This window comes from Hydra viridissima, unplaced genomic scaffold (assembly GCF_058129835.1).
Source record: "Hydra viridissima isolate aposymbiotic clone 2 unplaced genomic scaffold, HvirCarnegie_v1 scaffold_4, whole genome shotgun sequence".
Lineage (NCBI taxonomy): Eukaryota > Metazoa > Cnidaria > Hydrozoa > Anthoathecata > Hydridae > Hydra > Hydra viridissima.
This window is the reverse complement of record NW_028324303.1, coordinates 6,984,568-7,009,195: the sequence shown is the minus strand read 5'-3', so window position 1 is coordinate 7,009,195 and position 24,628 is coordinate 6,984,568. Positions and strand designations below refer to the sequence as shown.

General features: G+C 29.3%; 3 protein-coding genes and 1 pseudogene across 6 annotated transcripts; all 4 read left to right on the top strand.

The window, feature by feature from the left end:
* Positions 1-7,582: 7,582 nt before the first annotated feature.
* On the top strand, positions 7,583-8,140 carry LOC149889605 (uncharacterized). The gene has a single exon (XM_090085150.1). The coding sequence runs from the start codon at positions 7,583-7,585 to the stop codon at positions 8,138-8,140; it is 558 nt and encodes a 185-aa protein (XP_089941276.1).
* A 1,816-nt stretch (positions 8,141-9,956) lies between these two features.
* On the top strand, positions 9,957-12,783 carry LOC149889604 (uncharacterized; annotated as a pseudogene).
* LOC145182568 (meiotic recombination protein SPO11-like) lies at positions 10,862-14,186 on the top strand. The gene is made up of 2 exons (XM_080057746.2): positions 10,862-13,588; positions 13,741-14,186. Exons 1-2 carry the CDS (start codon positions 12,835-12,837, stop codon positions 14,184-14,186), a joined length of 1,200 nt encoding a protein of 399 aa, XP_079913872.2. The 5' UTR covers positions 10,862-12,834.
* A 301-nt stretch (positions 14,187-14,487) lies between these two features.
* Positions 14,488-23,000, top strand: LOC145182574 (uncharacterized). Of its 4 annotated transcripts, XR_016451758.1 has the most exons (4): positions 14,488-14,619; positions 18,391-18,557; positions 20,651-20,989; positions 21,135-21,458. XR_016451758.1 is itself a non-coding variant. In XM_090085008.1 (3 exons), the coding sequence occupies exons 2-3, from the start codon at positions 18,401-18,403 to the stop codon at positions 22,632-22,634; spliced, it is 492 nt and encodes a 163-aa protein (XP_089941134.1). In that variant the 5' UTR covers positions 14,502-14,619; positions 18,391-18,400; the 3' UTR covers positions 22,635-22,949. The 4 variants fall into 4 exon arrangements, 2 of the variants coding, with proteins under 2 accessions (XP_089941134.1, XP_089941135.1); XM_090085008.1 differs by lacking the exons at positions 20,651-20,989; positions 21,135-21,458 and adding an exon at positions 22,300-22,949 and having other exon boundaries at positions 14,502-14,619; XM_090085009.1 differs by lacking the exons at positions 20,651-20,989; positions 21,135-21,458 and adding an exon at positions 22,305-23,000 and having other exon boundaries at positions 14,546-14,619.
* The last annotated feature ends 1,628 nt before the right edge of the window (positions 23,001-24,628 follow it).

The following is a 24,628-nucleotide window of genomic DNA, read 5'->3' as shown; positions in this document are numbered from 1 at the left end:
CACCACTTTAAATTTGTCACCATAAAAGTCATTTTTACCATGAAATAAAATTCAAATATAATGTATCGTATATTTTCTTTTTTGTTTCTAAGGGATTTTTTGGGTAATTTAGATTTTATTGGCAAAAATCAATATTTCTGGTTTTATGAAATCAAGTAAATTTAGACAAAATCATAGACACCAAATAGACAAAAAATTATGCTTTGTAGACTTATGAAGTGAACATTATTTTTTAACTGAGCAATCTTAGGACACCATCAAAAATTTGATAGACACAACAAGGACAAAAAATTAAACATTTGTTGTGTCCATTACAACATACAGAATTGTCTATGTCTGTGTTGTAAGTCTATCCATAGACTAGTCTGGTTACTAATTATTATGGCATTTTACATTCACGCTTTTGGCATTTTCACATGTAAAAAATGTTGGCAACACTGAATTTAATTGCCAATTAAAACGACTAAAATATGACGACTTGGAATGCTCGCTTCCACGTTTGAGACATTAAAACGATTTTCCTAGCCGCATTAAAAAACGATTATTAATCTAATTATTCATTTTTCGCGGTTTAAACGATTGTCCTGTGGTATAAATAGATCTTGGAATAACTATTTTCTTATCACTGTTTTTGTTTTCCTTAAGATTTAAAGACAAATATGGAGAATAATTTATTGCACAAACAAGTGAAAAGTCAATTTGAAATTAGTAAAGAAGGTGGAAAGTGTAAAATGTGCAAAAAATTTTACAAAGGCAAGTTAAGTAACCTCAAAGATCACCTTCTTCGAAAACACAAAGAAAAAGCAGGCGAAATCGACTTAGTTGAAGCTACTTCGGCTACAAAGAATCGAAATGACGATGAGATTCAATTAATTAAACGAATCAAACTGGACGTTGATGTAAATCAATTAATTAGAGAAGTGATTAAGTTAATGATGAATCGTAACTTGTCTTTCGAGTCAGCTGATGAAATCGGACAATTGTCTTTAGTGAAAAATGCACTCAAAGAATTCAAAATTGTTATAAATCGTCATAGCATGAAACGCTACATTCAACTTGCGTGTGAAAATATTTTTTCGCTCATAAGAGAAGAAACTGAAAATGTTCTTGTCTCGTTGATGTTTAATAGTGCGTCGCGAAATGGAAGAAACGTGTTTGGAGTTAACTGTAGATATGTGAAGGACGGGCAAATAGCTGACAGAACCTTAGGCATACCAAGGCCTGTCGACTCTTTCGTTTTTACATACTTAAGAGTGTAATCGTACGCGCAAAGCATTATGGGATGTCCTGGTAGTATAGAAGTTAAACAACAACAAACTTAGTTGAAACTGTTTTCTGTATTATCTTTGGTTTTTCTACAATAGATAATTATCTTCATTATTCAGAAATGCCTTCATATTGCGCAGCGATAAACTGCACAAATACTAGTGGAATAGCTGACAAGAGTGTTTCATTTTTTCGTTTTCCAAAAGACAAAGATAGGTACGTACTAAGTAGTCAATTGGAGTGCCTAATTGAATATTTTATTCCTTAATAAATAATTCTCTGTATTTTATTTTTTTTGTAATCTTATCAGTTTTGTTTTGAACGTTGAACAATTTTAAATTGAACATTATACAACGAAATTTTTATAGGGAGTAATACAATAAAAGTTTGACGATAGACGTTAAAATGATTAACTCATTACACAAATATATTAGGCAACAAAAATTACATATTATTGATATTACTTTTATTCTACAGGTGCAAGAAATGGGTTATAAATTGTAGAAGAGCAGATTTAGATGGAAAACCTGTCGAAACTTTGAACAAAGATTTTCGTTTGTGTAGTAATCATTTTGAAAGTTCGATGTACTATTTAACAAACAACGAGGGAAAACGTCTTCTCTATAATGCCATTCCTACTATATTTAATGTTTCAAATCCACCACAATCTATAGGGGGTAAAAGAAAACCATCTCCTAAAAGAAGTCCTTTGCCTTCTAAAACTAAAAAAATACAAATTGAAAAAAATATTAGAATATTTGAAAATCCCAACATTCAAAACAATCAAGAAAGTGTTGACATTACTAAGCATAAAAAAGTGCAAAATTCATTGCGTACATGTCGTGTTACAATAAGCAGGCTTACAAAAAAAATAAAACTATTGGAAAAAAAAAAGCAAAAAAAATGTAATGTCTCAATTAATCATATTTTAGATTTATCTAGAAACTTTCTTTCCAATGATCAGCAAAAGTTTTTTGCAAGTCAATTAAAAATGAGTTCCCGACATAAAAAAGGTAGACGTTGGACAATATCGGACAAACTACAAGGACTACGACTTTTTTTTCATAGCCCACAAACTTACAGAATTTTAAGTTCTATTTTTTCTTTACCGAGTAGCACCACTTTGAAATTATTTCTTTCAAGAGCTTATGGAGATATGCAAACTGGATTCTCACAAAAGTTGTTCACTTTACTAAAACTACGTGTTGATAATATGAATCAACATGATCGTAATTGCAGTTTAGTATTGGATGAGATGGCAATTAAACACCACTTAGATTATGATAAGAGTGCAGATGTTGTTTTTGGAATAAAAACTAAGAAACCACTGAATCAGGCTCTAGTTTTTATTATCAGAGGTATTGCCACTAAATGGAAGCAACCAATTGCTTATTTCTTTAGTAACTCAACTGTTTCAACAGTTAACCTTGCTAAGTTTATTCAAGAAGCTATATTAAGAGTTCAGGACTGTGGATTGTTAGTCAGGTGTATTGTGTGTGATCAAGGATCAACCAATATTGGAGCACTTAAAATCCTTGGTTTTTCAAAAATGAAATCTTGTATTCACTATCCATCTTTCAAAAATACAGTTCATATTATCTTTGATCCCCCTCACCTAATTAAAAGTGTACGTAATAATCTTATGCGACATAACATTGATATTGGTGGTAATATAGTCTCATGGCATCACATTCGTATGCTGTATGAGGTAGACAAATGCAACCCTATCCGTCTTGCACCAAAATTGACTGATAGACATCTTGATGCTGGAGCATTTCTAAAAATGAAAGTTAATCTAGCCACACAAGTGTTTAGTCATCAGGTTGCTACAGCATTGTCTTTGTGTGTCACAGCAAATGTTTTACCACCAACTGTATTACAGACTGCCCAATTTGTTGATAAAATTGATACTCTTTTTGACCTGATGAATTCAAGTAAGCTTCATGCAGATAAACCTGCTCGTTGTGCTATAACAGCAAAGGGAAATAATATTTTACTGTTAAGGGAACTACAAACTTGGATTAAGAAATGGAAGTTTTGTGATGTAAAATCCCAATCCCAGATAGCTAGTCATTGGGGGTTAGATGTTACAATAAACAGTATACTGAAACTTTGTCAGGAGCTTCTCTCAGAAGGATTTCATTGTGTTAGCACTTCTCGCTTTAATCAAGATTGTTTAGAAAGTTTTTTTGGAACTATTCGAAGCAAAGGAAGCTGGAATGACAGACCAACAGTTAGACAATTTCGAGCAGCTTACCAGAATTCTTTATTGTTATTGTCAGTAGAAACTAGCAAATCTAATAGCAACTGTCTGACAGAAACAGATTTTAGTTTGGTATTAGATATTAATTCTTTATTTGAAAATGTACAAAAAAAAACAACTAAAGAAGAATGTTTATTTTTTGCTGACAAAAAAAAAATAATCTTTTGAACAGATTTCCTGTTACAATTCTTATGAAAAAAAATATTGCACAAGCACATACGGATTTTGCTAACTTGTTAATAAAAAGAGTTTGCTTGTGCCAACAGTGTGAGGTAGTACTTTGTCATGAATTAGTAGATATTACGATAGCTAGTAAACATGGTTTGGAAGTCAATAAACAAACATACAGTCAAAATTGTTCACCAAATTTGTTATTAGTATCATTGATTTGTCATATGGAAGCAGTATTCATGGAATTTATTGAAAAGTGGCTTGATACTGAAGACCTAGCTTTTAAATTATCTTCTAAAATAATAGAAACCTGTACTTTTGACTTTTTATTTAAATATCATATTGAACATGCTTTTTATTTACAAAAAAAAATAGTTCTTACCTTTGTCATTACGAGAATTTTTTATTTTATTAAACTGTACAATCGTGATCTTTGTCCACGAAATAAAAGAAGTGATAAAAAGATGAAACGTTTGCTACACAAATAATTTCTATTTTAAAATATTGTATGAAAAATTGTAAAAATTATATGAAGTTGTATAGTTAAGTTCTTTGGTTTTAAAGTTCTTCGGTTTTAAAGTTCTAATGGTTTTAAAAATCTTTGGTTTTAAAGTTCTAACGGTTTTAAAGTTCTACGGTTTTAAAGTTCTAACGTTTTTAAAGTTCTAACGTTTTTAAAGTTCTTCAATATTTTTTAATTTTAACAATCAGTTAACTCCTTTTCATTATATATAATTGTGATTTATTTTGTTTTATTGATGTTGTGTTTGATTATGTCAGTTTGAATCTGGTAACTTTTTTTTTAAATACATATTTTGATTTAAATTTACTGAATGATAAAATATATATTGTCAAAAAAGATAATTCAGACCGATTACTCATTAGTAAGCCAATTTGATGATCCTCAAATTAAGTTTCAAGAAATATTTAATACTACTGTTATTATTATAAACAATGGTACTTACAGTTTTAATAGGGAATTTCCTAGTCGAACCGAAAATCTATTTCATAAATTTTACGTACAAAAATTTGAAAGTAATCGATCACTTAGAACATTCAAAACAAAAAGCATCTTTAATCAAAAAATTGTTTGTTATTTGTTTATGATTTGTTATTCTACCCGGGCATCCCACAATCCTCGGCAAAAAAATTACATGTTTTTACGCGAGTCGACAGGCCTTGAGGCATACTTACTCAAGAAGGTCGACAGTATGGCGAAATTTTAGCTGCTCAGTTAGAAAATGTAATTGGAAAAATTGGAAAATGTGCTAATGATATCTACGCAACTTGCACAGATCAAGGAAAGAACATGACGAAGGCTTCAAATATTCTTCAAAATGCACAAGTTCAAATGAAAGTGATCCTTGAAATTTATGATGACGAATTTATAGATTTCGAAGACGAGGAAATTGATATTGGCGCTTTAGAGAATGAAGAAGGGAATTATAGTGAAGCCCACACTGTTTGTGTTGAAAAATCAGTTGGATCGTTCTGTTCAGCCATGTTTTGTGGCGCACATGTGTGTCAGCTTGCTGCTATGGACGTAGCATCAATGTTTGAAGATGCATTAAATAACATCAGAAAAGTTGCTATCGAATCCAAAAAAGTAGCATATATTCAAACATTTAAAAATTTAAAAAAACCTAGTGTAGACATTGAACCACGCTGGGATTCCACGTTTTTGATGATAGAAGATTTCCATACCAATGCAGAAGCATATCAAAGGCTAAGACACGACCAATTAAAATTAAATGATGCTTCATGGAGTTTAATAGATGAATATTTCGATGCATTTTTACCAATACATTCGGCTATGATGGATTTTCAATCCGCAAAATTATCAGTTAGTGAATTCTACGTTCGATGGATTCAAATGAAAATAGGAATTGAGGACGTTCCAGCAGGTGATTTGGGATTAAAAATGCTACTGACCAACGCAATCAATACACGAGAACAAGTTTTTTTTAAATGTTAAGCATTTATTGCTGGTTTAGTTCTGGATCCTAGATTTTGCTTTACATTGGGTCATCAACTGTTTAATACAGAAATGTTGAATAGATGAATTATACAGCTAATCAAAATCCATCAAAAACTTTGTACTCAACGAGAACAATCAAGTTCTTCATCAACAGAAGAATCCATGCAATTAAATGCGTCATATTCCTCAAATTCTGTAGAGATGATTCCGATGAACTCAGAAGAAATTGATGCTGAAAAAGTACGCCGTTTCATTGAATATACTGGAGGAGGAACCAGACAAGGTGTTGCTAATGCAGCTTTAGAATCAGATCAAGATATTCGTCAATTAATTTTAAAATGGACTCTTAATGAACCACGAGTGTCATTAGACGTTGAATTCAGCATTCTTGCGTACTGGAAGAAAAACCAGAAAACGAAATGGAATCGCAAGTAGTTTATGGTGCAGCGTTCTCCAGCGTAAAAGTTGAACGTGATTTCTCTGGATTCGCTTTGGTTTATAGCCATCTTCGTACTCGCATTTCAAATGATTTCTTAGACTCTATTATGGTGGTAAAAAATAATCTAGATTTAATTGATAAAATAAAATTTGTTTAAAAAGCTGAACATTTCACATTTTCTATTAGTCAATTTTTTATGGCGCCCCAGTGCAAGATTCGAGTTCTGAAAACCTTTTTAGAGTCGAAACATAAAAAAAAAAATTTTATAACGTAATAAAATTCTTTTAGCTTTTGAGTTAGCAAAGTATTTGACAGAATTCTAGCACAAAAAGTCAAAGTTAATTTTGAGAATAGAATTATGATTAAAACGGCCGTGATATAAAATGCTACAACTGAATAGCATTTGGATCAAAAGGCTCCAGCATCAAGAGTTTTTTTAATGCGGCTAGGAAAATCGTTTTAATGTCTCAAACGTGGAAGCGAGCATTCCAAGTCGTCATATTTTAGTCGTTTTAATTGGCAATTAAATTCAGTGTTGCCAACATTTTTTACATGTGAAAATGCCAAAAGTGTGAATGTAAAATGCCATAATAATGCCCTTTTTCATATCGCGGCTGTTTCAAAATGATTCCGTCACTTTATTTTGAACAAATTTCATCAATGAAATCAACTAGTTAATCTTCGGATCGGAAGTCAAAAGGTGTTTTTTATTATCCTTAAAAATTCTTGAGGGGCAAAAATTAATTTCAACTTTTTTTCCAAAATAAATACTTTTTCAAGAACTTAAATTTTTCTGTGTCAAAATGCCAAAATAAAGGTAAAAGGCCATAAAATACCATTGGATAAAAAAAAAATGCCAATTTTCCAAAGTTTAGCAACCTATAATGCCATGTGGTTTGATTGAAGATAGCAGACATAAATATTTGATTCTAAGGCATTTAATTGCCAGTTAATTTGTTTGAGTTGTATCATTTACAATCTGAAAAGGGATATTTTCTCTTTAAAAAACGTGTAAGAGAAAAAAAAATTTTAACAACCAAACATTATCATTGATATTTGTTTGAAATAAGTTTTCGGTTAAGATCACTACTCTTCAAAAAACGATTCTGACGGTTCGGTTAAATTAAAAGATAAATTTTGGCCAGAAATTTTCTTACGGCTAAAAATTGCATTCTAACCGCTGCTTGAAATTGTCGGTTGTCCTATGGTTACTCTATTTTAACCTGAAACGCCGCGTAAAACTTCGAATTGTTTATTGCATTGGCCAATAGACATTTCTCTAATTCGATTGCGCAACTAATTTCTCAGCTTGAAAAAGAGGCCAGTAAGGACAAAAATGTAAACAGATTAAAACTCTTTCTCGAAGTGATCTGTTTCAAGATACCTTATTATATGGTCAAATTTTATATATCTTAAACTTGGTGCTATACCAATTTGGCCAAATTTAGATCAACTTAAACATAATATGCCAAAATGCTTTAAAGAGACATATCCTCAAACGAAAGTTATTATTGACTGTACTGAGTTGCTTTGTCAAAGATCTTCCAGCCTAACGATTCAAAGAAGTCTGTTTTCACATAATAAGCATCACGTAACCTATAAAGGATTAGTTGGAATTGCTCCTTCTGGTGCAGTAACATTTGTTAGTGAACTATTTGTTGGCTCTATTTCTGATATTGAAATAGTTAAGCAATCAGGACTTTTGCAAAAAGAGCTATGGGAGAGTGGTGATTCTATAATGGCTGATAGGGGTTTTTTAATTAATGATCTGCTTAAGCCTTTAGGTGTAACACTGAATATTCCAGCCTTTTTAAATGGGAGAGATCAGCTATCATATGAAGAGGTTATAGAAAGTCAAACAATAGCAGCTTTAAGAATTCATGTAGAATGTGCCATACAACGAATTAAGAAAAATAAACAAATACGAAATGAAATACCTCTTGTTTTATATGGATCAATTAATCAAATTTGGACTGTAAGCTGTTTATTGTGTAACTTTATGGATCCTCTTATAAAACAGTAAAAATGTAAGATATGTAATATTTATTACTGAGAAACATAGAATGATAAAATATATTTTTTATAAAAATCGCTTAACTTATCGATAACATCTAAAAAATAAAATTCATCAAAATCAACATTTACAATAATAATTCCTTTATAAACATAAACTATGAACAAACAATGAGTTAGTCCAGATAAACCCAGGGCCATTTGGACTTGTGTATAATAGCCAAATAAGTGATCCTTCTTTAGAAATAATTCTCCTGTAGGTAATGAACCAATATAAAATGTTTCTTCCTTAACTAAATCATTAGGATTTTCATTTCTTTTTGTGTAAGGACACTTAATTTCAATTAAACATGGCTTTGAATAAATTAAAACAAGTCCATCTGGACTTGCACCTAGCCAAGGGATGCATGGTTGAACTAATAACCCAGTCTCAAGTATTTTGATATTTTGGTTTAATCGATAAAGCATTACATTTTAAAATTTTTCTTTTGCAATGTCTTCATTAATATTACCGTGATTTAGCATTTCTTTAACATTGTTGGATTTTTTAATGTCTTCTGTAAGTTGTTTTATCAAAAATTCAAAGTTACTTTTCCTAATATAAATCTTATGTGCATTTGATGATGTTATTCTATATTTTCTCTCCTTAGACCATTGTGCACATTGCCTTTGTTTTACAGTTTTTTTTTTGTAATGATATACTTTCTTCTTGTGAGACAATTATTTTTTTCATAAACTCCATTTCTTTTGGGGAATAATTCCATGTATCAGGTATATCTAAAAATTTACTAGGTAAGGTAAGGTTAGAAGTTATAACAGATTCGCATTCAACATTTTGACATAAGTGTGATAAAACAATAAAATTTCGTTCAACTGGTAAAAGTTGATATGAAAGTGGGGATCCTAAACACTGCATGCCAAATTTTGTGATTTCTGAATCAATGAGAATTTTATTTGGTATAATATGAGCATAGCCAATATTTGGATTAATTTTTTTAAAATTATTCTGTAGCTTCATTACAGCATTTAAGTTGTCTATAAAATTGAAGTTACATCTTGCCTCATATACTGTTGGGTTAATCCCTTTTTATAAAGTTAGCATGAAGTACGTTTTTCATTACAGGATATATTTTTTTCTGTTTCTCACCAGGCACTCCCCATTTTCTTAAAGTACTTGTGCAAGCGATTTCAGAAGGAACAACTTTAAAAGAATTTAATGAGTAATCTGCCAACTCTAACAGTAAACCCATAATGTGATTGCAATAACCACTTAACCCAGCTGGGCAACTGCAAGAAGCCTTATCAACTTGACTATTTTTGCGATTTATGTATATTTGCATTTTACGAATCATTTTTTTCATACTTGCTCGACAGGTACATTTTGCAATGAAGTGTTTGAGTGTTCGTGTTGTAAATAAGCTGTCTGTAGAAATGTAACGTTCTTGCTTAAATTTCAGTCCTCTTTCTAACGTTTTTTTATAGTTTTTCTTTTTAATTTACCGCATTTGTTCATATGATTATCAATTTCACGTCTGGTGAACACTGGGAGAAACTCAAGAGATTTTCCCCAGCACATATCTTCTTTTAACGATACATCTTTTTTTGAATTTAATTCTATCTTCAGATCTCTATTTATATCATCTAATATTAGATTTTGAATTTTTTTATCTTTAAAGCAGTCACTATTAAATCCATTCATTTTTTATTGGACAAGTAATTTATTAAGAATTATCCTTTAAATTGTTTGCAGCTATTTTGTTTACATTTTTGTCCTTACTGGCCTCTTTTTCAAGCTGAGAAATTAGTTGCGCAATCGAATTAGAGAAATGTCTATTGTTTATAGCATTAAAAACTTTAAAAACTTGCTTCATTTTTTCGGTTAGCGATTTATAATAGAAGTCAAAAGTACGACTCATTTTCAAGTTCGAAGCTGTTGCTGTAACTATAGTTTGTGTACTTTTGACTTGTGTTAGAAATAAAACAGATATATCATTAGCGATAAAGAACAAAAGTCAGAAATACAACTCGCATTGTACTTTTGACTTCTATCGTAAGATTTGTACTTTTGATATCTGTTAGTTATCGCTATATGTAAAATAGCTATAAATAACAAGTTATATCTTTCATTAGCAACATAGAACAGAAGTCAGAAATACAACTGACATTGTACTTTTGACTTCTATTGTAAGATGTTACATGAAAACAAGTTGTGCTAACCACAACATTAACTTTGTTTTTTTTTAAAAAAAAGAAGATAAATACTTGATAAAAATTACATTGTTTCACACACAAACACATATCTATATATATACATATATACATTCATATATGTATATGCATGTATAGGTATACATTTATGTGTGTGTGTGTGTGTGTGTGTGTATGTGTGTGTCTATATATATGTATATATGTTTAAACTTTTACTATTTATTTTTATTAATACACCGTTAATGCCACTGTTATGTTTAGCGATGCACAATTGTTGATTATGCAGGTTTTCAAAATTGCATTTAGTTTTGAAAAAGCACACCATTTCATTAAAAATCATGAACTTAAGTATACTGTTTGATTTAGTACATCCTTTTCTACCAAAGACTTTGGAAATACTGGTATATTAAATTACTAATATATATATATATATATATATATATATATATATATATATATATATATATATATATATATATATATATATATATATATATGATTATTAGTAATTATTAAATATAACTACTATTTAAAAGTATTAACAAACATAGTTTTTTTAGATGTAAAGATAAAACCCCACAAAGTTTATTGATCAACTTATTCCATTGAATTTTCTGGTATACCATTCATGATAATTGGCACAAAAATCCTAGATTGCCAACATGTGTATGACAGAAACTTGAGTCTGAAAGAATTTAACAAACAAAAGGGGAAAGGAATAGTGAGATATATACTGCTTCAGAAAAAACAGGAATAGATTTGCAATGCTTTATGATTTTTTGACCAATATCCTCAGGTTAAGAATATCTGTTATCAAATAATCATTTTTAATAATAAATACTTTTAATAGAACATTGATCATGATTGCAGAAGAAAATACACTTAATAAAATTATAAGCTACCAGCCCCTAAAAGAAAAAGTACAAAATTTAAATGTGTTGGAGCAGCTTCTAAAATAAAAGTAACATTTAAACCAGAAAAAAAAAACAATGTAGAAGCTGAAATAGTAAATGATAATTTAGTAGACTATGAAAACTTAATTGAGTTTACAGATGAGCACATAATCATTTACAGTGATGAGGAAAATACAAGTACAGATGAAAAAAAACTGCATAAGTAAACAAAATCTCTGTCAGAGTGAATTGTCAGATATATCAAACAATGGATGGCTATTCGACAATATTATAAATATATTTCAAAACATGATGAAAGACCAATTCAAAGAAGTGAATGGGCTGCAAGACACTGTTCTTGGACAAAATCTTACCTTTAAAATTTACAGAAATATACCATTTGTTCAAGTTTTGCATGATGGTCATAATCACTGGGTAGCAATTTCAACATATGGATGTAAACCTGGTGAGATTTTCCTGATGGACAGTCTGTTTTGTGGTAAAATTGCAAATCACACAAAATGACAGATATGTGCCATCATGAATTCCACACATGATAAGTTAACTGTTAATGTATTACCGGTTCAACAACAGACAAATAGGGTAGATTGTGACGTCTTTGCTATTTCTTTTATTTATCATATTGTAAGTACAAAAACAAATCCAGACAATATAACATTCTCTATACCAGAGATGAAGATACACATGCTGCATTGCATTAAGGCTAACAAAGTTTCTTCTTTCCCTCAATTGTTAGCAGATTGCAAAAGATGCATTCAAAAGGACATTCTTATTGAACTTTTTTGCAGTTGTAGAATGCCATGGAATCCTGTAAAAAATCAAATCAAAGAGAAGCAAATGGCGCAGTGTAGTCAGTGTTAGCAGCGGTTTCACAGAATGTGCAAACACATACCGGATATTGTCTTTTCTAAAAAGAACCATAGGTCACCATGGTATTGTTATTCACCTATGCAAAGGACTTACTTCCTTGAAGGGGGTAGCATTGCAAAGTCATTTTAGGCTAAACTTGGACTTACTTCCTTTTGCTATGGCAATAAATATCGCTATTATACTTGGAGATTTCTAGCAGAAGTTAAAAGTACAGATCATGCCAATATCAACAGTACAACAGAAGTCAAAAGTACAATGTCAGTTGTATTTCTGACTTCTGTTCTATGTTGCTAATGAAAGATATAACTTGTTATTTATAGCTATTTTACATATAGCGATAACTAACAGATATCAAAAGTACAAATCTTACAATAGAAGTCAAAAGTACAATGCGAGTTGTATTTCTGACTTTTGTTCTTTATCGCTAATGATATATCTGTTTTATTTCTAACACAAGTCAAAAGTACACAAACTATAGTTACAGCAACAGCTTCGAACTTGAAAATGAGTCGTACTTTTGACTTCTATTATATATCGCTAACCCATTTTTTCTTACAGAATTTTTGTAAAGTTAGACATCTAGTTAATATATATCATTGGATTAGGATTTGTTTTTGATATAGTTTATTTTGTTATGAGAATAAAAGATCTCAAGCATTGATGACTTTGTTATTTAGATATTTTAGTAAATGTTCTCATTCTTCTTAATTTGATGGCCAGGTTTGACTTAGAAGAAGATTTTTGGAGTAAGGTTAATGAAATCACACAAGAGTTAGTTAGTTTAAAGAAAGCATCACTTCTGGGAATTGCAACGAGCTCTATTAGTAGGCCAATATTTAGTGTGAAGTATTTATCGAAAGATGAAATTTTAGTAAAAATTGAGAATTTGATAAAGTATTTCTTAGCAGATGTTGTCAATGGCATCATACCTAAGTTTTCAATCAACAAACGGGAAAGAAACCTTAATACGAGTTATCTAAAAGATTCTGGTTTTTGTAAGATTGATGTCGTAAATACTAGCGATGTATCTCTTTCCAATGTATCTTCATTGCGTAAATATACAATAATGATGGCATGTCTTTGTCAATGCTATAAGCTTGTTTTTCTTGATAAACACTCAACGAAACGTGACCTTTACTATTCAAACATAAATCTGTTTGTTCATCAAGGTTTTGTTGATGAGTGTCTAACAAATATCTCATGCATGTTGGGTGTTCCACGTAATTCATTACACATTCTATCATCAGCAAAGGGACTTATATATGGTGGCTTGAAGTATACTAATCATAAAAACTTAACAATTAACTGTTTTGATCAAGTTACTCAAGTCCCTTCTGAAATTGAAAGCATTCAAATTGTCCAATCAACTGCAAGATTCATTTTAGTGATTGAGAAAGAAGCAACATTTCAAAGATTAGCAGAGCATGGTTTTCATGAAAGATTAGGTCATAGCTTAATTATAACTGGTAAGTTTCAAATTTTTAACTGTAATACATGAGATACAAGATATAATAGTTATTGAGTAGTTGTTGAGTCAGTTAAACATATTTAAAGATATTTAAACAGATCTATAGATTATTGCTTACAGTAAGAAGTATTGTCTATGTTTCACACATAGGTAAAGGTTTTCCAGATATCAACACTCGGATGTTATTGAATAAAATCTGTAATTACATATCAATACCTGTGTTTGCGCTTGTGGATGCTGATCCTCATGGAATTGAAATAATGTTTGTATATAAGTTTGGATCAAAATCAATGTCATATGAAGCTGAACATTTGACATGTCCTTCTATGAAATGGTTGGGTATCCTTCCTAAAGATATTATGAGCATGCGTGTGCCAGATAGAGTGCTTGTTCCACTTACTCAAAATGATAATAAAAAGTTAATGGACTTAATGAGTCGTCCTTATGTAGTACAGAATAAAGATTATATGGAACAAATTAGAATTTTGCAAGAGAGAGGTTCAAAAGCAGAGATAGAGTGTCTTGATTCAATATCCCAAACATATATGACTGATGTCTATTTACCACTTAAGTTACGAAATGGTAGTTGGTTATAGTTTATAGTTAAATCATGGATTATTAAACAATATTGAGTTTATTTAGAATAGTGTTAGTTCAATTTTAACAACTTTTAGACTTCAAATTAAATTATGATATGTTTAATACTCTTGTTCCTCACTTTGTGTTTTTAAATTAAATTAGTTAAATGAATTAATGTGGATTGTTCAACTAAAGGTGCTCAATTTATCATTTATACATGTAAATTATCCTAAGTTATAGCATGTTATTGTTCATCTATTTGAAATCATTTTTTATATCAGTATATTCTAATAAAACAATTGTATTTAAAATATTCTTAGTTAGAAGCATTATTATTTAAATTTTAAAAATGTTAATTTTTACTAAATATCAGTTTAGGCTAGCATAGAAGTATACTGAATGTTTCAAGTGGATTCTTATCATGATTGAAATGTTATTTGATTCAAAATTGTGAGTTCTTGCTTCATTCTTGTTTAGGTCACTGTTTTTTTAAGTTTTATAGTTAAAAGGTTTTTTTAGATGTTTTTTTATTTACTTTATAAATAGAATCTACAGAAAAATGAAAGCTAAAACTAAACAACTTTTTACTAAAAATTAGCTGTTATAAACAAATGTAACTTGTATGATTTGTTTTTTATATGCAAATGTAAGGAAAAAAGTAGCTTAAGTAATAGAAAATATACTAAAATAATAAATGTTGGATTTTTTAATAACTTTATTTGATTTTTAAAAGTAAATAGGTTTCAGGAAAATATACTTTTTCTTCTTTTGTTAAAGAAAAAAGAAATCATCTTATAATTTTGAAAATTGTAAATAACCCTTTTTGGTTTTCAGGTTCTGTTTCTGGGTGGCTGATTAAAATTAATTGAGCATCAATAAGTAAATGATTTTATAATATTGCTTTTGTAAACAAACAAAAACAATGTTGTAAGCCAGAGACTACTTTATAATGATTGTAATGTTAACTTTCTAAGAAGCTTTAACCAATTTTTTTTATAATCTCATGCTAAAAAAGATCTGTGTACTTTCTAAGTTTATTCAAGATAGATTAATTAAAACACATTAAAAAGTGATTTAATTTTTTACTTTAGTCTTCATCTCTAAAAGTCCTGCTGATGAAATTTCAAGAAAGTGTGAACTTTCTTGAAATGTTCTGAACATCATAAGTGATTGCATTTTCCTTAAATGAAAGCAGTTTTGCTTCATGATTAAAATATATACATGATCCTCAGAACACTGAAGGACTTTATTTGATAGGTTAAAGAAAATAATAAAGATTTTGAGTTGCATACAATTAAGGCAAATCTTCCTGTTAATTATAGTTTCTGCTTACAAAAATATGATTGTGATGTCTTTTGGACTTTTTTTTACATAATTTTTAGCGAGTTTCTTCTCATTTTCTTTTTTTGATGAACCAAAACCATAACTAAAGTTTGAGTGAAACAGAAATAGGCTGAAACTTTCCCTAAATCTTTTCCCTAAATTAATGTAAAAGTAAGATTAAATAAATATTTTACATATATCTAAATGATTTGTATGTTGCACAATTGAATAAAAAGTAGAACATGTGTAGATATTTTAATAATTAAAATTAACAGTTGTAACATTTTCTCTGCAGAACAAAATTTTTTTCACATTTTCAGGTTTTTTCATTTGAAAGAATGTCTTCAGCAACTGAAAACATTTTTTCAACTTCTGTAGATGTTGGTGGTGGTTTAAGGAATCTATTTGGTTTTAATTTTGTTTTCTCTTCATAATCTTTAAAAAACTCTAAACAGCATGAAGTTTTTGCCAATTTGGAAGTTGGACTTTTGGACCTTGCAGTTTGTGACTGTGCAATTATATTTTGCACCATTTAAGAAAATCCAGTGTTCAACATAAGTAGTTTTCATCACAAGGATAGTTTCAAATACAAAGCAAACTTCCAAAATATAGTTTCAATCTGCACACAGAAGAAGAGCTCAAAAAAGGAAAAGCATGAGTGCAAAGCTTTCAACATTTTTCTATCAAGCTTACAATAATCTGGAATGAAAAAAAGTTCTTATTTGATCACAAGTTAAATTGAATTATTCAGACATTAAGTAGATTTGTAAATACATTTTGGTTCTTTGAAAACTGTTTTTATATTTGCCTCATTGTCTCTTAAGCAAACTGTAATCTTGTCTTTTAGGTCCCACTTTTGTTAAACATTTTAAGTCACTGAAAAATGTTTAAAGTAGTATGTCTTAGAGTAAAACAGGCAGTATTTGATTTGCTCTCAGTTGTCTTAATGAAAGTGTACAATCATGCCCATATACCCTAGAAAAAAGAATGACTGAGCATCAAGACCGATAAGAACTGTTTCAGCATTTTTTTCACCAAGCATATTTTTATCTGAAAGCTTAATCTTTCCATAGGCTAGATTGAGCATATGCATTATTATTATTTACTTAATGTCAAAGTTTGTTAAAAAAACTGCATGGTGGCATAAAAATCCTGGATCTTTCAAAACTGCCCAAGGCTGTAAATTGAGGATAATCATTTCAAATATAGACCTATGAAATTTCAGACCTTTTCTGAGTTTGAATCAATTTTAGCTATTGTCAACTCAGCTAGGAACTTTTTTGTTAACATATATATGTTATATCTTAATTGTAAGCAGACCATTTTTATTCATAACTAACTATTTGAGATAATAAGTTTGACATTGAAAAACTAATTTTCTGGCTTGTTTGTAACTTGCATTTTAGTCATTCTATATCAAATGAACCAAATTTTTACAAGGTCTCACATGGACTACCTTAGATTTTGATGAAACTTGTTTAGGCGGTATATATCAATGATATTTGTCAATCAACAAATTCTGAAAATTTCAGCTCTTTTGTGGTTCTTGGGGAATAGCTAATTTTAAAAGGGGCCATTTTACACAAAGTCTACCACCTTAAGCAAAAAAAGTTGTATTTTTTAATTTTGGAATTTGATAACTTTTGAATAATTTAATTAAAAATCTTTTTAAATGAGAAAAAAAATGAAAATCTGAAATAAACTTGAAAATGAGTCAGTCCATCCTAAGTGGACTAATGCCCTCAAAGAGAGTAGCTCAGGTTTTGATGAAACTTGTTGGGGTAGTGTGTATCTGAGATAAGTAAATTTAGTTCCCATAATTGAGCCCACACCTTTTACTGTGAAAAGGCAGCATAGAATGTCTATGGTAGTTAGCTTAAACTTTTACTTGTTTTTATTATTGTTGTTGTTGTTATTATTATTATTATTATTATTATTATTATTATTATTATTATTATTATTATTATTATTATTATTATTATTAACGTGCGTGTAATTGATTCGTAGAATAATGTTAACATGCAAATATGTTTAGAATAAATCATTTCTAAAAATAGAAACTGTGTTATATGATATACAGGTGACTAATGCTTTTAATTGTCGTTTTTATGTTTTAGTATCATTTGGGTACATTGTTTTATAAATTGTTATTATTATTACTATTATTATTATTATTATTATTATTATTATTATTATTATTATTATTATTATTATTATTATTATTATTATTATTATTATTATTATTATTATTATTACTATTATTATTATTATTATTTTTATTATTATTATTATTATTATTATTATTATTATTATTATTATTATTATTATTATTATTGTTATTATTATTATTATTATTATTATTATTATTATTATTATTATTATTATTATTGTTATTATTATTATTATTATTATTATTATTATTATTGTATCTTACAATAATAATAATATTACTGTATCTTACAGTAATCAAGATTTTCCTCTTCTGTAACTCATTGAATAAATCAGTCTTTCTCAGATGAAAGAGTGGTTTAAGATTATATAGTATCATGAGATAATAGAGTTCCATCTAGTCTGTACAAGCCCCAGAATCTTCTTATATCTAGCTAAAGTGAAAAAAAATCTTTTAGATTATGTAATATTTTTTTTTGCATTTTATAAAAGGGTTTGTAATGTTATACATACATACATACATACATACATACATACATACATACATACATACATACATACATACATACATACATACATACATACATACATATACATACATATCATATTTACGAGAAATAAACTTATCTGAATTCTGAAATATAGATTTCTGTATATATTGTCTGTATATTGTCAATATTTTGGTTTTAATAATGAAATTATTATCTTTAGAATATCTTTTATTTATAGTGAATAAACAATGAGTACACTTCATCGGAATTATTTAGCAGAAGAAGAGAAGTTTTTAATGAGTTTGCAACGTAATTTGAAAGACCAAATCAGTCGTTTGAAAGTTGAAGAGATATCTCTTTTATCATCAATTAGCAACAGCCGTTTTTTAAAGGAGACAAATGCATGTAGGAATTTTAAAAAAATAGTTTTTCTTTTTGTAGTTCTATAATTAAGATAAATTTAGGTCAAACAACTTATTGTTATTCCATACTTTAAATATTTGCAGGGCGATTTGTTTGATCTATTATAGCTACTACACACTAAAAAAAAAGGTATAATAGAGGTATGTTATTCTACCCAAAGGTAGAAACTAATATTTTTAGGGTAGAATAATCGTTTCTTAAGTTTAAACAGTGAAAATAATAGAAAGTTCTACCCCTGAAGAGTTTTCTACCTTTGCGTTAGATGTCACCAGAATGCGGCTCGCAAACCATAAATTTCTTTATTTTTATGAAAAGCTCTTAACTTAAAAATAGACAAAGCTGAGAATAAATAAAAGTATTTTATAGTTTATAAAAAACTTAGACAATTAAAAACTTAAAGAAAAACAACTTAGACAATTAAAAAAACTAATTATATATATATTATTACCAGATTTATGGTTTTAATGATACATGCAGCATTGTAGCATGTTACTGCAGTTAAAGATTGCAAATTTCAGTATGGAGTATTATTGTCAAGTTGAGTTTTGCAGAAAAGGGTTTTATAATGCACGAGGGTTAATCAGTCACATGATGTTGCAGCAAGGTCATGAAGAACATCTGAATTTGTCCTGTTGTTTAGATGGTTGTGTTTATTGCTATAACACTGTTAATACATAAGATGTCATGTTTTAAAATTTCATCAGTCTCATCTAGTTTCCATAACCTCCGATAAACTAAATTTATCTAAAGATAGAGAAGAAAGCGTTGAAAATATTTTGGAAGCGAAAGCAGAAAACATAGCAATTATTGAAAGTGTGGATGAAAATGCAAAAAAGTTGATGACAGAATTTTCTGATTTTTTAGAATCTTTTAGAAATAATTTATGTATAACAAAGCTGCAGTTCTTTCAACAGCTTCATCAATATGTAATAAAATTAAATGTTTGCTTGATTTGTTCCAGAACAGTATTGTATCATTAACAAGAAAAAGGCTTAAAGCGCTAAATATTGATTAAGATGAGGACTCTGTGTTGAATCAATTATTATCATTTTCCTCAATTTATTACAGTGTCTCTCAACTGTTTGAAACTGATTATCTTAGAAAATTATATATGCTAAATAGCCTTGAGTTTGTTTTGCCAATAGAACTTGATGTGCAGACTAATGAACTTCATCAAGTAACTGAAAGTCTTGGTGGTTCTAACAATGTAATAAACAATGAAACATTGCCTTTGCCTGTTGTAGTAGCAAACACAAATAATAATATTTATACAATAGAAAATCAAAAAATCTTAAAAAAAATAAAAAATTTGCTTATTATATTCCAATTCTTCAAATTTTGAAAACCTATCTTCAAAAAGATGATATATGGGCTAGTTGTGAAAGGAACTGTTTAAAAGCAGTTAAAAGTGATGGCATTAGGCGAGATTATTCTGATGGTACACATTTTAAATCCTTAAATGGTAATAGCAACAATTTTATTCGTTTACATTTGTGTAATGATGAGTTTGAAATCTGTAATGCACTTGGAAGCAGAAGGGGTACTCACAAGGTTTCAATTTTTTATTTTATAGTTGGAAATATTTAAACTCATTTATAGACAAACCTTGATCATATTCACTTGGTATTAGTTGCACAATATAGTACTGTCAAAATGTATGGGTACGATAGAATTTTAAATAAACTAAGGAATGGTATTAAATTGCTTGAGATAGATGGGCTTGATTTAAATATTTTTGGCAAAATTGAACATATCAATGGTACTATTGTTACATTCTGTGGAGATAACTTATCCCCTCGTTTTTTTTGGTAGTTTTTCTACTTGCTTCTCATCTGGTAGAGTTTTTCATTACTGCATGATTTCGTTTAAGTTTCTTTCAAAAGTTCATTCAGAATCTTCATACCAGTTGAGAGCATTAGATTTACATAATTATCATGTTCAAGAAGTAAAGACCGATAAATCAATCAGTGGTGTGTATGGTGTTTACAGGTGTGTTTTAACTTGAATTTATTAATCAACAGAGTAAAAATAACTCATAGTTGATAAATTTTAACATGTATAATTATATTTTTTAGCTGTTAGAAGAGGCAAATCTAATAACTGGAAATGAAGGAACCAGTAAGATAAACTAGTTCTTTACAGCTGAAAGATCTATAATGATACTGGAGATGGCCAAGTCTGGGAAGAGAAATGCCAAAAGAGAAATGACTTGGTGACTAACATTGTGGCTGCCATAGGATCTGAGTCGAATTTCAATAATGAAAGTTTATAATATATCTGTTTATCTTATTTATTTTGTGTTTATTTATGTAAAGAAGTTATAAATATTTTTAGCACAAATCATAAGAGCATGGATGTTGTGCTTGGCCACCATGTTTGGTGAAAAAATTGAAAGATGGCTTGTGATAAATAAGGTCTCAATAGTGTTTTGAAGCTCCCATTCTCAATGAGGCTTATGATTTTTCGATTTTTAAAGTGTTTTTTCGATTTTTAAAGTGTTTTTTTTTACTTTTGTTAATGTAAATGTAATATTTAAATTGACAATTCTGATTTTTTTAGATATCAACTCTAAGCACATCAACAATAAGAATCACTTGTTCAAATCAAGCCAATATTCTGCATTTTGAAGATGTGCATATAGTAATCTACCTAGATGGTTTAGTTATTTGTAACGTTCAATCCATCGATGAAGCATTAAAAGTCTTGATAGCATCTTATTGGGTTTTTGAAATAGCCTTCGATCCACGACTGCAAAAAACATTGACATTTCTAGCCAACTATATTTGTGGACTTAGTGAGTCCCGTGTCAGTTCACCAGTTCAGCGATTGCTGAACAAATTGTTGTAAACTTATCATTATAATCAAAATAGTTTTTTTTTTAAATGTGTTGTTTTCACTGTCGTTGCAAATTTTTAACTCTTAACAAAAGCAAAAAAAAAATATGCAAGAAGCAAAAAATATAAAAAAAAAACTAAGCCTGCCTTTATGGGTGGAAGAAAATACCTTATATATAGGGGTATAATAAAATACCTTATTAATATTCTACGTTAAAGGGTAGGATATATGATATACCTTTGAAGGTAGGCGAAATGTTAAATAAATATACCTTTTAAGGGTAAAATTGTCTGCCTTGCTCAAGGTAGTAAGTTATACCTTGAGGTGTTTTTTCCTACCTTAAATAAAGGTAGACTAAAATACCTTATTATGTAGGGTATATTTTTCTACCTTAAAGGATAGGATATGTGATATACCTTTAAAGGTAGAAATTCCTACCTTTTTTTTTTAGTGTGTATGTCTTTTCAGCTTATGATAGGTTTAGAGCAATCAGTTATCCATTTGACTGACAGTTTTTTCTCTTGGCTTACGTTGGGCTTCTTAACACACTAAAAATTCAAAAACGTGTTAAGTATGCTGAGCATAAATTTACTGCGATTTTGAAGCCACTTTTTTGCTTTCTTATAAAAATTTGTTAATGTGTGATAAGAATTTTTAACCATCGCTGTAAATTTTTATACACCAAAGTAAACAAGAGATCCGATCTGCGTTAATAGATTTTATCTCTTCTAATTTAATCACTAATTTTATATTAATATCAACCATTTTCGTAAATTTAAAGGTTTTGAATGATATTTAACTGCCTTATTTAAAAAATAGACTCTCTTACTGTTGGTGAGAAAATAAAGAATACTAAACCTGTTCTTTTTTTTTTTTTTTTTTAACATAGCACAGTCGTCTGTTCAATACGCTTCTTTCTCTGCCAAAGCCAAGGATAGAAGTTATGAGTGCTCTGACGACTCTGACGAAAATATTTCCTTGAAAGAACTAAGCTTTAAACTCAAATCAAGAAACCAGAATAAAAAGAATGACTTGGAACTGGATGCATTTGCAAATGAACAAGCTGTCAATAGCATCCCACTCGCATTTGAATGTAAAAACTTGAGCGACTTGCGAAATATTTCACTAGGCAGCAGTGATGAATTTTACGAAGACGAAGATGAAGTTGACCAAACTGTAGAATGGTATGTTGTGCTTCGAGACACAGATCTTACAAAGCAGTAGTGGATTTAGGTTTTTTTTGCACGGGAAGTAAGAGGGCGAGAATAGTTTCTGGTGGGCGCCGTCAAACTCTAAGAAACTTATTTTGCGACTACTGAATCGAAAGTTTTATTATCAGTGTCTATTTTATTAAGATGATAAATAAATAAAATTTTCTAGTTTTAACCAATTTTAATTAACTCAGCGGTGCAACTAGTGGCTAATTGCGGGTGGAATTTTATTTTTATATGCAATGTAATATGCAATAAAGTTCTGTCATTCAAACGATCTTATAATTCTTCGTATCAATCTATAAACCGTGTTAATTACCAAGATTATTAATAAACCAACCGTGTTAATAAACCAAGTTTATTATGATTCAATTTATTTATATTAGCTTTTTGTTTATTTGGTTTTAATAAGACTAATTAAAGGTAAGATTAATTTTAGTGTTAATTTAATGAAGTATATAAAATAATTGTATAAATTTATTTTATAAATAGAAATTATGGGTCGTGCAAAGCATTGTATTGCAGAAAAGAGACAACTAATTATTAAATTAAAACAAGAAGGGAAAACATACAAATTTATTCAAGAGACATTAAGTTGTTCTCCTATGATGATTAGAAATGCTCTAAAATGGAAAAATGTAGGCGAAACAAGGGGCCGAAAACAAAAAACGACTGAACATGAAGACAGATTGATAAAACGTGCTGCTGTTGCCGATCCTTTTGTAGCTTCCCGCCATATTAAAGAAGATTTAAATTTAAGCGTTTCTTCGAGAACAGTACGTAGGCGGTTAGTACAAAGTAAGTTAGTCGCCAGAAGCCCAAGAAAAGTTCCCCTTTTGAAAAAAAGGCATGTGGTAGCAAGATTACATTTTGCAAAAACGCATGCAGATTGGCCTGTTTCAAAATGGCGTAATATTTTGTGGTCTGATGAAAGCAAAATTGTTTTATTTGGGTCAAGTGGACGCAGGATGTATGTAAGGAGGCCACCTAACTCTGCATACAAACCGCAATACACCATAAAAACTGTAAAACATGGCGGAGCAAAAATAAATATTTGGGGTTGTTTTTCTTATCATGGTGTAGGTCCAATCTATAAGATTGATGGTGTTATGGACCAAGACATATACCTTCAAATATTACAAAATACCATGTTGCCCTATGCAGAAGAAGATATGCCCCTAAGATGGGTTTATATGCAGGACAACAACCCAAAGCATACCAGTCGCAGGGTAAAAAGTTGGTTCATCGAGAATAGGGTTGCAGTTATGGAATGGCCTGCACAGTCACCGGATCTCAATCCGATCGAAAACCTTTGGACGGATGTAAAAGAGGCAGTTTATTGTCAAAAACCAAAAAATCAGCAGGAGTTATGGCAAGTTGTCCAGAATGCTTGGAACAACATTCCTTTGAAACGTTGTCAAAATTTAATTAACTCAATGCCAAATAGATGCAAAGCTGTGATAAAAAACCGGGGGCATGCGATTAAATATTAATTTTTTACCATTGTTTAATTAAATTTATATCATTTTTTTGTTAATAAAATAAATTACTTGCAATATAACATTAAATAAATTAATACTACTATTATTATGTCCAACCTGTTTTTTATACTTATATAAATATTATAAATAAAAGCAAAAATTTAAAATTTTCTACTAATTAGTTTATCATCTCACACCTATTTAATTAATAATCCAGTATTACAATTTCATTTTCAGTAACTGTTGAAAGATAATAATATTAATTCCTTAATTTTAATCACACTACTATTATTTTGTCCACAACTGTATATATGTATGTGTGTATGTATGTAAATATGTATGTATAACAAGAACACCAGCTCACAACCTTTTTATGTTAATAATAACTTTAACAATAAAAGAAAGTATTATGTCCAAAAGTGACATTAACGTAGTTTTAAAGAAAATAGTTCAGTTCTAAGACGTAACCTGATGGTAAATAATAATAATAGTAATAATAACAATAATAACAATAATAATAATAAAA

Excerpts from the sequence above, each read along its gene's own strand:
- LOC149889605 (XM_090085150.1), top strand. The coding sequence starts at position 7,583 with ATGCCAAAATGCTTTAAAGAGACATATCCTCAAACGAAAGTTATTATT.
- LOC145182574 (XM_090085008.1), top strand. The coding sequence starts at position 18,401 with ATGAGTACACTTCATCGGAATTATTTAGCAGAAGAAGAGAAGTTTTTA. Across the intron at positions 18,558-22,299 it reads TTTAAAGGAGACAAATGCAT|CACAGTCGTCTGTTCAATAC; the intron begins GTAGGAATTTTA and ends TTTTTAACATAG.
- LOC145182568 (XM_080057746.2), top strand. The coding sequence starts at position 12,835 with ATGGCCAGGTTTGACTTAGAAGAAGATTTTTGGAGTAAGGTTAATGAA. Across the intron at positions 13,589-13,740 it reads TCATAGCTTAATTATAACTG|GTAAAGGTTTTCCAGATATC; the intron begins GTAAGTTTCAAA and ends TTTCACACATAG.